This window comes from Parasteatoda tepidariorum, chromosome 10, assembly GCF_982258835.1.
Source record: "Parasteatoda tepidariorum strain Cologne lab strain chromosome 10, Ptep-v5.0, whole genome shotgun sequence".
In the NCBI taxonomy this organism is placed as follows: domain Eukaryota; kingdom Metazoa; phylum Arthropoda; class Arachnida; order Araneae; family Theridiidae; genus Parasteatoda; species Parasteatoda tepidariorum.
Genome location: NC_141764.1, coordinates 8,713,110 through 8,727,643, shown reverse-complemented (window position 1 = coordinate 8,727,643; position 14,534 = coordinate 8,713,110). Strand labels below are relative to the sequence as shown.

Genomic DNA, 14,534 nt, shown 5'->3' with positions numbered 1-14,534 from the left:
GGATACTCATCCAGGAGCTCCCTTGTCTTCTAGATTGGAATTAAAATTACATGGATACGGAGTAGATCATTTGCTGTCTTAAACCCAGAATTGAATCGACTGCTCAACGTCGGTTATGACATAAAATAAAATTGATGAAATAAGTATTTGAGTTTGAAAAATACTGAATTTAATGATATTTTTATGGGAAATCTGAAATTACGATGCTTTTACTAACCCCTAAAGTAGGTTACAAAACTGAAATATTTGATATATCAACATTTTAAGAGAAAGATAATACTTTTAGATTTTTAACAATGTGCTTAGGGTGTATTATGCACAATGATATTAGTATGGCGAAGACTTTATCTTCCATCACCTGAATTGACAGTTTTGCAATCCCATAGAGACCGACTGGGCAAAAGGTGCAGTCCAATCTTACAGATCTCCATCTTAGTGAAATTAAGTGAAAATATGTTCGAATAATCTATAGGAATCTAGTGGACATACTAGCATGAAAATGATATGCATTAGACTGTTTTATATATTTTTTTTTACTAAGATGCATATCAGCTAATATTAAATCATACTTTTGATTTGTTTTGTACACGATTCAAAAAGGAGAAACAAACTCTTTGGCTGTTATTATCCTGATCTTGAGTCTCTTCTCGGTGGCCCTACATTCTTTTCAATTTTTTTCAGAACAATAGGACTAGATTCATTGCTTCAAAATAATCATTATAACTTTTTAACGTACTGACTGGCCATTAGTATAGCCACTCTAGATTCCACAATAAATTTCAGCCAACATAAAATAAAACAAAAATATTTTTATTAAATGAAAAAAAATATATAATACAGTATTAAATATAACTACATGGGGCTAAAAAGAAAAAGTAAATTATTCTGGTTGAAAAAATCAGAACAAGCCTGTCAAAATTTTATAAATAAATTTAATAGTTATTTTTTACATTAATTTCAATTCTTTTCTGAATTATTGCTCCAGCATTGAATGATAAGTTGACTCTAATATTCCTTTTCTTCAAATTGAGTGGAACAGGAAGAAAAAAAAACAGTAATTGATATACATTATAATTACCAATATCCCAGAGCTGATAAAGTAAAATTTTGTTGTTAATTTTATAGTTTTAAAGAGAAAAAAGTGGATATATATAATCTGGAAACTTCTCAGATGCTGTGGATGTAGTTTTGTTGTGACGAGCGGTATCCAACATAAAAGCTTAGATTGTTCTTTGTTTTCATCAAGCTTAAATAAAAAAAAATTGCTTAAGAGCAAAGCGTTGATTGCGAGTTTTTGAAGTTTATGTTGACTGAATGGATGCCAGTGCTTTATCTAGACTTTCATTTTATATTGGGTTCAATGCATTCTGCATTTTAATATATGACAGACGAAGTATTAAAATTAATAATGTCATATTTCTAACTAATATAATAAATGTACATTGTAATTTCCTGTCATAACTTCCTTTAGATATAAAATCAATATAAAAACTACTCGATACAATAAGTATCACTAATATTTACTCATATAGAATTTCTTCATCAATGAAAAATCTTTATGGTCTAGAAAAGTCTTATGCTCAGAATTTTTACATTGAGTTTTTTTTAATGTTTAGTAATAAATCAATTTTTACTCTAAAGGAGGACATTATTTTATGTACAGTAAAAAAAAAAAACTTAATAAAACAAAAGTAAAGTACAAATATGGTTTTCAGTTATAGTTTCAAAATCCTTTCTCAGTGTCTGCAGACGAAAATGACAGGAAAAAGTTAAAAAAAATTTGATCACTTGCGAAGTGATTTCCTTAAGTAAACTGAAGAGGAAGATAAATAAAAAAGAAAGACATTAATGAACATCTATGAGGGATTTAATCGGGAACCCTGGAGTACCAAAGATAAAATTCGGATAAATTTCCAAACTTTGAAAAAGGGTGGGATACTAGAAATATCATTAAATAAATTATAAGAGTCATTCAAAATGTGGCAAAGATTTCTAGAAGTAAGGGTTGGTAGATGGAGAGCAGCGTTGAACGATTTTAACAACAGAAAACTTATGATTAGACCTCCAGCTATTTAATGAGATGAAAGATCATTCACCATCCCGTTTTTGGTCTAATTTTTCATGTTCTTTTCGTTGAAATTTAAGGGTATTATGCATAATTATATGCAAGATGGACCTTGTGGAACCATACTTTCTTTTCAATTCAACTTACACTGAAAAAAAAATTGATAAATATCCTAACTTTTAATTTAAGTTATTTGTTTACGGGCTAGAAAGCAACTTTAAATTCGAATTTACTCAAAATCTTAGAAATTCGGGGACTGATTTTCGGATAAAGTAAAACAATCGACTTTATAAACTTTGAATTAGACAACTTTTTGGATGGTGTGATTAATTTTCCGTATATTGAATCTATAATAGTAGAAGAAAATTCAAGATCAACAAGATAGCTCTGAGGAGCTTTTTAATCAGAGATAACTCCTAGGACAAATTTATTGAAGAATCAGGTGAGAGTAAGGTGATTATCTTTTGTTTAGGGGTTTATGAGAAGGTGAAATAATAGTGATCATATCAGTATTGTACTACATCGATGTGAAACAGTCGTCAACATATCGTCTAGGGAATTACAATTCGCTAAGCTAAGTCCTCGATCATACGCCCATTTGCAAATCACCATCGCAATCAGTCGATCATCTTCTCATACCTCCATGGAACATTATACCGTATCAATTTTATTCCCCTTTTATGATGTATAATAAATCTAATGTTGCACCCATTATCTACCAGCAACTGTTCATTTCTCATCGTCACCAATATTCAGAGTATGTACCTGTGTTTACTGACGGATCAAAATCTGCGGGTTATGTTGGCTGTGGCGTCATTATCGCTGATGATACCTATAGCTACAGAATCCCAAGTATTTGCTCCGTCTTTACTGCTGAAGCTGCTGCCATCCTCTTGGCACTGCGGCTGATTTCCACTCGTTCTAGAAGGAAGTATTGCATATACTCCGACAGTATGAGTGTTTTGAGGCAGTTGGAAAATTTTAACATTGATACTCATCCGATTTTATGTTTTATTAATCACTTGTTGATAACCCTTCACAAAAATAGATTTCATATTTTATTCTGTTGGGTGCCGAGTCACGTCGGTATTCCAGGGAACGACTTGGCTGATTCGGCTGCAAAATCTGCTACCTCTGTTTTAACTCTATCTATACCTTTCTCGGACACAAAAACTTATATTCAACAGTTCATTACATCTGTTTGGCAACAACAATGGGATCTAAAAATTTATAACAAGTTACACTCAATAAAAACAGATTTGAACCCTTATCCTGCATTGAGTCTGCGGCATGCAGATGTAAAGTTAAACCGTCTCCGAATCGGCCACACTTGACTGACCCACCTACATTTGTTATTTGGGGAACCTCCTCCCCAATGCAACACCTGTAAAGTTTTACTCACTATTCATCATATTTTAATCATCTGCCCATGTTTTAACCGTCATCGTCTAACCTTTTTTGGTAGTTCTATTTTAACTCTGCGGGATTTGTTAGGTGACTCTCATCATCCTAACATTTTTGCGTTTCTACGCGCAATTGGTCTTTTATACTGTATATAACTGTTTTATCCTATTCACAATTTTATCTGATTTTATTCAGCTTTAAATGCAACTGTTTTATAATACTTTACTACATTTACATTTTATCTGATTTTACTCACTTTTGAATACCTCTGTCACGTTGTATGTAGTTTTATAAATTCCGTGTGACTTTTAATGAGGAAAATTTCTAATATACATTTACCTTTATTTTAAAACCGTTTGTTTGGCGCAGCATGTCCTTCTTTGGACTTTGTGCCATTAAACCCTACATTCAATTCAATTCAATTCGATCATACGCCAATATTTTCTATTAAAAGTGAAATGCTCTTAATAAATGCCAGTTATCTGTACTAATTCGTCTTCTAATTTTCTTTCCTTTTTTAGTTTTGGCAATTAAGGGTACCATTAAGAGAAACATTAGTAAACAAACTTTTTATATCAAAACAGATCATTATGTTTTCACAAGGTTTAAACGTAAAAAGTTCATTAACAAAATTAAATCAGTTTTTTGACACTGTTCTAATTCAAACAGGAAAGTGGTGAAAAATTGAAGCGATATGCTTAGCTAATTTTTAAGATGCTGTGCGATTAATGGAACAAAATGTGTTGAAAAGAAACTTTACCTTTTTAATTTAAGGTAAAACGTGAAATCAAGTACATATGTGAGAGAATATTTCAGATGATTAGGAATAATTGTTAGGAGTTCTGATGACAGTTGTAATTTTCTTAAACTCAGGAACACAGTCGGACCTTTAGATAACATTCTACATGAGAAATTATCAATTAATTTTAAGGATTCTTGTAGATATCTAACTTTGTCTAGAACTACAATTTAATTCCATTTATCCTCATTAATAATAACACTGTCTGAGTTGGATTTTAATGCAGAAAGAGCAGTTGTGCTAAAATTATTGGTAGAAGGTCGAGAAATTAAATCTACAGTATTAACATTCTTTTTTAACGGTATTGAGAACACTAAATTAAAAAGAAGAAACAAACTTTGAGGGTCGGGAGGAAAGAGCAAAGTTATTACATATAAGGTCATTGAGTTGGTTATTATTCAACGGAACAGAAGAGAAATTTACAAAAGAATTTCGATTAACAGGTAGTTAAGTATTACGTTCAGAAATATGATTAGATTTGAGTAATTTATTGAATTTCTTCTCAGTTATTAATTTGTATTTAGAGAAGAAAAAGGCGGTTATTCGCCAAGAAAGTCTATCAAATGTGTCAAAATTGGAATTCAAATAACTGATATTTATATGCAAGTCATATAATTCTCACTCAGCAGCTAACGGATTTCTTGAAAGTAAACATAAAATTTTGTTGAGGGAGGAAATTTTTTTGAAAGATAATAATTAAAGATAAAGTTTCATGCGCCTACAATGAATTAAGAAATTAAAGTGATTTTCAAATTTGTTTTTCAAGTCTTCCATTACAAAAACAATTAATGTCATTTCTCAATAATTTTGACGTCTATTTCAAATTTACCGTTAGCGATGATATAAAATTTACGCTAGTTGCTTTTAAAGTGGACTAAAAATACTTTTTCTTCTTGGATCACATAATATGCAGGATATGTTAAAAAAGAATTTTTCTAAAATTAAAAATGGGAGAATGCTATTAAACCTAAACATAATTAGATAAGTGCATTATTTAATTATAATTGTAGTTATTTTATTATATAAATAGATATCTACCGCACTCTGCTCACTATCGCTCAACAACCCTCAAATTGACTTCGGATATCTTTTTGCTAATTCGCCAGTAATTGAAAAACAGCCTAATAAATTTTATTAATTTGTCTGAAATTCAATTCGTCAGCACTCATAAAGCAAACTTGTATGTACTTAATTGCTGAGAGAAGTACTATACACAAATGGATAATAGATAAATAATGTATTCTTCAAACAGAAAATTATGGTACTATATCACTCTCCAAGGGCAAACAATGAGTTTATAAATCTGTAAAAATACGTATTTATTTACAACTAAAATAAAAAGTAATTTAAAACATAAATTTAATTATTATGAAATAATTATTTCTGAAGAAGTCTGGCTTTAGCAAGAAATGTTTGCAGCCAAACTTAAAAGGTCGTCTAAATATAATTTGTCGACGAAATTTACTCACATTTTAAGAAAAAGTTTCCATAATTGAGAAACCAAGATTCTTAAAGAGCCCATCGCAACCTTTTGATGAATGCAATGTACTACTAAACATAAATGAACTAGACTTAGAGAGATGCAAAAATATTTCTCTTAGACACTATATATGTATTACTATATTATTTCCCCCCAGGGGCACACTCTTGTGTGACGGGTACGGCGCACCCGGGGCCCCGAGCTGGACCTTAGCATACTTCAATTTCTTCCTTGCGACGGTCCTGTTTTGAGTTTCTGACCTTCACATTTAAGTACATTGACCTAGTGAGCGAAAATTATTTTATTTACTGTCAAATTCTGGATATCATTTGCAGAATATTGGTTTCTAGACTATCGATGTATATTTTTTTTCTCGTTATGTTGATATATTTATGTATATTATCTTGTTATTCTTATTTATTATATGATATATTATCTTGTTGCAATTCCTTATTAGTTATCGATTCTCATTCTTATCGTGGTTGCCAGATTAACTGGTAAGGACTTTTCGTCTTGGTCCGGTGTAATATTGGACCCTGATGAGAAGAAACCACCCGCGTGTTCGCCGTGCGTGGAGACCCGTGTCCCTGGAAAAGGAGATCCTGGTAGTTGAGGGGCATCTTGGTACCCCAAAACACTGCTTTGGCCCCTGCTTCAGATAAACGGGAGGTGCATAGTGGCCCGTATGCATCAATCGGCCAGTCACTAATGTCATCTGTTGGCTAGGGTCAAGCCAGGAGTCACTTTCTGGGCACCTCGTTAAGGGTGGAGGCTGCTTCAGGGGTGACTTTCGGGCGTATAACTATTGGTCAGCATTGATGTTGAGTAACAGATTTATATCTATTCCTCGCATCCCCTGAGTTGGACTCCGTGGTGGGTGGTGCTGCCGATAGTGAAAGTTTTATTTCTTTTCCTATGGCTGAAAATGAACAGGTGTTCAGTTCCGCTCACCAGAGCAAAAGCGGAACAGCCTCATCACCTAGTTTTAATCTATCAAATTGCTCGAATTACGACCCCTCCAAGTCAAAGTTCCTTGTTCTAAGTTCTGCAGAGAAGAAACTCTCCTCTATGTCACCTTTTCTAGTCCAAAAATCGCTTGAGACACACATTGGAAATCCAAAACATGTCAAACCGATGCCATCTGGAGACTTATTAGTTGAAACAAATTCTACCAAACAAATAACTTCACTTCTCAAATTGAATCAAATTGGAAACGTTAAAATTACAGTAACCCCTTACAACACTCTAAATATTTCGAAAGGCGTAATTTCAGAAAAATCATTACAATCCATGCCAATCTCAGAAATTTTAGAAGGTCTCTCTGATCAAGGCGTTATAGATGCACGCCACATAACAATCAAGAAAGGTTCAGATATATTTACAACTCAACATATAATTTTAACTTTTAATAGTGCTGATATACCTATTGATATTAAAGCTGGTTACCGAAACTGCAAAATCCGTCCATATATTCCAAAGAAACCTGCTCCCGCTGTGGCCAACCTGGACATTCATTCAGATCCTGTTCATCTCCTGAAAAATGTGCCAACTGTAATGAAGATCATTCTGCTAATTCCAGACGATGCTTGAAATGGAAGCAAGAAAAGCAAATTTTAAGCATAAAAGTAACGCAAAACCTTTCCTACTTCGAAGCTAAAACTAAATTTCTAAGCTCGCAACCTCGACCAAATGTTTCGTATGCCGCAGCAGTTATGAATCCGATCTCAAATACCAAACATACTAAATCTGTAGGCTGTCAATGTGACTTTACAGAATCTGAAACACAAAATAATAAGCCTAAAACAGTATTGCCCAGACAAGCAGCCATCCAAACAATATCCTCCCAGTCTCAACAAACGAAAAATCCGGAAAAATCTGCATCTCCTTCACCTATACAAAACACTTCTGAAAGCCAAAGATACGTGAAATTGACGCCTCAATTAATAAACAAATTACAACAAAAACTGACTCAGTCTCCCGTAGCCAGCAAGCTTAAATATATACCAAAAAGTAGACAAAACAAGTTCCATAAAGACAAGTTAAAAAAACCAAAAAACAAAGAACTTTCGCAATCTGATGCAATGAGCACCGACGAAGATAACCGTGACGAACTACCTTACCAGCAAATGCAAACTGACGAGGGGTTGGAGGCTCCACCAAACCTTTGTCCGAAATCTAAACTAAAAATTAAAAGATGGCCAAAATAATATCCTGGAATTGCAGAAGCTATAACACTACAAAACCAGACATAATTGATATTATAAATAAATTTTCCCCTTGTTGCATTTGTCTTCAAGAAACCGCTCTCAAACCAACTCAAACAATTAAACTACGTGGTTACAATATAAACAGAAAAGATAACATCAATAACAATAAAGCTTGTGGCGGAGTTATGATTATGACTTCCGCAAGATATCCGTCTAATATGTTATCGCTAAATACTAACTTGCAAGTAGTTGCTGTTCAACTATCCCTTCAAATTCTCTTAACAATTTGCTGCATTTACCTTCCTCCCGGAGATAATATATCCCAAATTGATTTAGATACCTTGATCGGTCAACTCCCGCAGCCATTTATAATATTAGGAGATTTCAATGGCCATAGCCCTACTTGGGGAAGTCCTGACTCAAATAATAGGGGTCTCCAAATAGAAAAATTAATTGATGACCATCTTCTGTGTCTTCTTAATACAGGGGAAAGCACCTACTTTCACGCTTCATCGCGATCATTTCATGCTATAGATTTAGCCATATGCAGTCCATCTATTTATCCAGATTGGTTATTTTATGTTCATGACGACCTCTTCAATAGCGATCATTTTCCATTAGTGCTTACTTACTCAGGCAGTAACAGCTACATTTTATCCAAAACATCGCGAATAAAATTAAACACTACGAACTGGGTTAAATTCACTACCTGGATACATATTGATGAAAGCATAGTAAACCAAGCTGATATAAATCTTGCAGTTGATCATTTCACAGATATGATACTAGAAGCAACCAAACATAGTTCAAAATTGTCATCCACAAAATTACCAAAACATCCTAAACCATGGTGGAACGATGACTGCCAAAAAAACAAAAAAGAGCAAAAACATTACTGGCAGATTTTTCGTAAACTGATAACCTGATTGCTTTCAAAAAAGCCCGATCAGTGGCCCGAAAAACTCGACGAAACGCTCAAAGAAATTCCTGAAAAACCATATCTCTTCCATAAAGTATAACACACCATCAAATTTAATCTGGAATAAAATAAGGACGATTTCTGGTAAATATACAGCACATAATATCCCTATTCTTAAGTGTAATAATTCACCAATCTCAGATATACACGATGTTACGAACGCCCTTGCCGGTGCTTTTGCTCAAGTTTCCAGCTCTTCTAACTACCCAGAACCATTTGCTTCAATTAAAAGAAATAAAGAAAAAATTAAACTAAAGCCTAAGAATACAAATAGCAAATATAATGAACCCTTTACATTCAACGAAATTCAAATAGCTCTAAAAAATATCCATCCAACAACACCTGGTCCTGATGATATTCACTACACTATGATTCAAAACCTTCCGGATAAAATTTTAAGTCTTCTCCTAAAACTTTATAATCGCATTTGGATCGAAAGAGTTTTTCCAAAAAACTGGTCAACTGCTTATGTTATCCCCATTTTAAAGCCAGGAAAAAACCCCGAAGGAACTACTAGCTATAGACCTATTGCATTGACCAGCTGTCTTTGCAAGCTTCTTGAAAAAATGGTGAATCGACGCCTTATGTTTCTACTTGAAACCCAACATCAACTTTCTGAATACCAAAGTGGTTTCCGTAAAGGTCGAAGCACTCTTGACAATTTACTAAGACTTGAAACAGACATCCGTCATGCCTTTTTAAAAAATCAACATTTAGTTTCAATTTTTTTCGATATGGAGAAGGCATATGACAGAACATGGCGGTATGGTATACTTAGGGATCTTATTAATTGCGGAATCGGTGACAACATGTTCTATTTTATCAAAAGTTTTTTATCAAACAGAACATTTAGGGTAAAAATTAATTCTGTTTTATCTGATATTTTTATCCAGGAAGAGGGTGTTCCTCAAGGTAGCGTTTTAAGCGTGACACTTTTCATTTTAAAAATAAACGACATTTTACTTCAACTTCCTCCATCAGTTTATGGTGAATTGTTTGTTGATGACTTTCGGATATCATGCCGATCTACTAATATGTCACTTATTGAACGACAAACGCAATTAGCTGTCAATAAAATTTTAGTATGGACGACAGAAAATGGTTTTACATTATCTACTCAAAAAACTCACTGTATGCATTTTTGCCGCAAACGTGGTCTACATCCTCATCCGGAAATCATTCTAAACAGTTGCGTTATACCTGTTGTTGCTGAAACGAAATTCCTGGGAATGATATTTGATTCAAAACTCACATTTAAACCTCACATAAATTACATTAGGAAAAAAACATCTAATTCATTAAATATTTTAAAAGTTCTTACTAATTGTTCGTGGGGGGCTGACATGGACGCAATGATTAAAATATATCGTGCTGTTATACGTTCAAAACTAGACTATGGCATTCCCGTATATTCATCAGCTCGTTCATCTGTTTTAAAATATCTAGACACAATTCATCATCAAGGTCTTAGAATATCGTTGGGGGCGTTTCGAACTTCGCCAATTGAGAGTCTGTATGCGTTATGTTCCGAGCCATCTCTTTATTTTCGTCGCTCTAAACTGATTATTATTTCAAAATTAAATCAAATCCACGTCATCCGTTGTATTCAGGTGTCATCAATCCGCAATTTACCACTCATTTCTCTTCTCGTCCATCTTACATCCCTTCATTTGGGTTAAGAATCACAAAAATTTTAAATGATTTTAATATTTTCAATTTCGCAGCTTTTACTAATATAGAGACTATCCCACCTTGGGTTAATCTCTCGCTGTGTGTCTTAGATATTTTTGGAAATTTCAAGAAATCTGACACCAACTCTAGTGTTTTTTGCCAAAAATTTTATGAACATCGCAATAATTATAATGATTTTAAACCAATTTTCACTGATGATTCAAAACATGATAAGCCCCCAGGGGCACACTCTTGTGTGACGGGCGCGGCGCACCCGGGGCCCCGAGCTGGACCTGAGCATTTTTCTGATTCTCTCTTGCGACGGTCCTGTTTTGAGTTTCTGGCTTTCATAATTTATTACATTGACCTAGTGAGCGAACATTTATGAGTCTTTATACCTTTGATTATCTCTTATTTCCGTTACGTTCATATGAATATTTATTAGTTTTGTTTCACTTCATTATCCGCATTATATTCCTTAAATTTTCACCCTTGTTGTGGTTGCCAAATTACTGGTAAGGACTTTTCATCTTAGCTCTGTGTTATATCAGACTCTGATTGGAAGAAACCACCCGCGTGTTCGCCGTGCGTGGAGACCCGTGTCCCTGGAAAAGGGGATCCTGGTAGTTGAGGGGCATCTTTGTGCCCCAACACACTGCTTTGGCCCCTGCTTCAGGTAAACGGGAGGTGCATAGTGGCCCGTATGCATCAATCGGCTTGTCACAAACGTCATCTGTTGGCTAGGGTCAAGCCCGGGGTCACTTACTGGGCACCTCGTTAAGGGTGGAGGCTGTTTCAGGGGTGACTCTCGGGCGTATAGCTATTGGTTAGCATCGGTGTTCAAGTAACAGATTCATTTTTGATTACTTACATCCCCTATGTTGGACTCCGTGGTGGGTGGTGCCGCTGATAGTGGAAGTTTATTTATCTTTATATGGCTGAAATTGAGCAGGTGTTCTGTTCTGCACACCGAAACAAAAGCGGAATAACCTCCTCACCTAGTTTTGTCTTGTCAAACTGTCCAAATTATGACCTCTCAAATGCAAAATTTCTAATACTTAGTTCTAGTGAAAAGAAACTGTCTTCCATATCACCATTTTTAGTTCAGAAATCTCTTGAAACTCATGTTGGAAATCCAAAAAGCGTTAAACAAATGCCATCAGGAGACTTATTAGTCGAAACAAATTCTGCTAAACAAACAACTGCACTATTAAAAATGAAACAAATTGGGAACATTAATATTACAATAACACCACACAACACTTTGAATATATCCAAAGGCGTCATTTCAGATAAAACTCTGCAATCCCTACCCATCTCAGAAATAAAAGAAGGTCTTTTAAATCAAGGCGTTATAGATGCGCACCACATCACTATCAAAAAAGGTTCAGATATCTTCACAACGCAACATATAGTTTTGACTTTCAACACTGCTGATCTACCTGTTGACATTAAAGCTGGATATCAAAATTGCAAAGTCCGCCCATATATTCCGAATCCTCTACGCTGCTTTAAATGCCAAAAGTTTGGTCACTCCACCAACAATTGTAGAGGTAACGAAACCTGTTCACGCTGTGGTCAAACTGGACACTCCTTTAAGTCCTGTACATTTCCTGAAAATTGTGTTAACTGCAATGAAAATCATTCTGCAAATTCAAGACAATGCTTAAAATGGAAACAAGAAAAACAGATCTTAACCATAAAAGTAACTCAAAATCTCTCCTACTTTGAAGCTAAAACTAAATTCCGGAATTCGCAACCCCGACCTAATGTTTCGTATGCTGCAGCAGTTATGAACTCAGTCTCTAATGCAAAACATACAAAATCAGTAGGCAGTCAATATGATATCACAGAAACACAAAATACTAAACTTAAAACAATATCTCCAAGGCAAACAGCAAGCTCATCAAAAACAACTCTCTCTCAATCTCAACAAACTCAAAATCTTGAAAAATCCGTTATCCCTTCAACACAGGTACAAAACAAATCTGAAAATCAAAAGTACTTGAAGTTAACCCCGCAGTTGATAAACAAATTACAACAAAAACTAACTCAGTCTCCAATAGTAAGTAAACAAAAATATTTGCCTAAAAGCAGACAAAACAAATTTAACAAAAACAGGTTAAAGCATTTAAAAACTAAAGAACAACATTCTGAGCAAGAATCTGATGCAATAAGCACAGATGAAGATAAGAACGACGAACAGCTTAATTCTCAGATGCAAACTGAAGATGGGATGGAGACTCCACCAAATCTGTGTCCCAAAAATACTAAACTCAAAATTCGAAGGTAATAATGACAAAAATAATATCTTGGAATTGCAGAAGCTATAATGTAACAAAACCGGACATCATTGATATAGTGAATAAATTTTCTCCATGTTGCATTTGTCTCCAAGAAACCTCACTAAAACCTAACCAAAATGCTAAACTTCGCGGTTATAATTCAGTTAGAAAAGATAACATTGACAGAAATAAAGCTTGTGGTGGAGTCATGATTATGACTTCCACCATGTATCCAACTCGTATAATATCACTTAACACTAACTTACAAGCGGTTGCTGTTCAAATATCTCTTCAATTCCTTCTCACTGTTTGTTGCATTTATCTTCCTCCTCATGATAATGTGAGCCAATTAGATTTAGACAATTTACTCGCACAACTTCCTCAACCATTCATAATAACCGGTGATTTCAATGGCCATAGCCCTATGTGGGGGAGTCCTGATTCAAATAATAGAGGACTTATGATTGAAAAACTTATCGATGACCATATTTTATGCCTTTTAAACACGGGAGAAAGCACCCATTTTCATGTTCCCTCAAAAACATTTCATGCCATAGATCTAGCGATTTGCAGTTCATCTCAGTATCCATACTGGTCATTTCACGTATATAATAATCTCTTCAATAGTGATCATTTCCCATTAATACTCACTTATACAGGCACTAATAACTATCAGCTTTCCAAAACCCCACGACTTAAAATGAATACAACAAATTGGACTAAATTTACCTCTAGCATAAAACTTGAAGAAAATCTTATAAATCAAAATAATATAGATCTTGTAGTTGAGCATTTAACAGATAAAATACTTGAAGCAGCCAAACACAGTACAAAAATGACATCGTCCAAATTACCAAAACAACCGAAACCGTGGTGGAACCAGGAGTGTAATCAAGCACAGAAAGAGCAAAAACAACGATGGGGAATTTTCCGTAAGCATCCAACAGCAGATAACTTAATTGCATTTAAAAAAGCTCGCTCCGTGGCTCGCAGAATTCGACGTAATGCCCAAAAAACATCTTGGAAAAATTACGTTACGTCAATAAAACATAACACACCGTCAAACATTATCTGGCATAAAATAAAAACAATATCTGGTAAATACACAGCAAATAATATTCCTATCCTCAGATGTAATAATTCACTTATATCTCATATTCACGATATAGCAAATGCACTAGCCGATGCTTTTGCTAAAGTTTCTAGCGACTCTGCTTACCAACAACCATTTGCCACGATAAAAAGAAATAGTGAAAAGATCAAACTGACGCCAAAGAACACAAACAGCGAATATAATAAACCTTTTACTCTTAACGAACTTCAATATGCTTTAAAAAATACCCACTCTACAGCTCCTGGTCCTGATGAAATTCACTATTCTATGATTCAAAACCTGCCTGATAAAATCTTAAGTCTTCTCTTAATAATATACAACCGAATCTGGACAGAAAGAATTTTTCCTAAAAACTGGTCTACAGCTTACGTAATACCCATTCTCAAACCAGGAAAGAATCCAGAGGAAACCACAAGCTACAGACCCATCGCTTTAACCAGCTGCCTCTGCAAGCTCTTTGAAAAAATGGTAAATCGGCGCCTTATGCATTTACTTGAAACCGAAAATCACCTTTCCCAATACCAAAGTGG

At 34.4% G+C, this 14,534-nt stretch overlaps 2 protein-coding genes across 2 annotated transcripts; both read left to right on the top strand.

The window, feature by feature from the left end:
* Positions 1-2,748: 2,748 nt before the first annotated feature.
* LOC147802131 (uncharacterized) lies at positions 2,749-3,399 on the top strand. Its single transcript, XM_087153794.1, has one exon. It carries the CDS (start codon positions 2,749-2,751, stop codon positions 3,397-3,399), a length of 651 nt encoding a protein of 216 aa, XP_087009920.1.
* An 8,140-nt stretch (positions 3,400-11,539) lies between these two features.
* LOC147802130 (uncharacterized) lies at positions 11,540-12,898 on the top strand. Its single transcript, XM_087153793.1, has 2 exons — positions 11,540-12,670; positions 12,734-12,898. Exons 1-2 carry the CDS (start codon positions 11,540-11,542, stop codon positions 12,896-12,898), a joined length of 1,296 nt encoding a protein of 431 aa, XP_087009919.1.
* Positions 12,899-14,534: the final 1,636 nt, after the last annotated feature.

Excerpts from the sequence above, each read along its gene's own strand:
- LOC147802130 (XM_087153793.1), top strand. The coding sequence starts at position 11,540 with ATGGCTGAAATTGAGCAGGTGTTCTGTTCTGCACACCGAAACAAAAGC. Across the intron at positions 12,671-12,733 it reads AACTAACTCAGTCTCCAATA|CATTTAAAAACTAAAGAACA; the intron begins GTAAGTAAACAA and ends AACAGGTTAAAG.
- LOC147802131 (XM_087153794.1), top strand. The coding sequence starts at position 2,749 with ATGTATAATAAATCTAATGTTGCACCCATTATCTACCAGCAACTGTTC.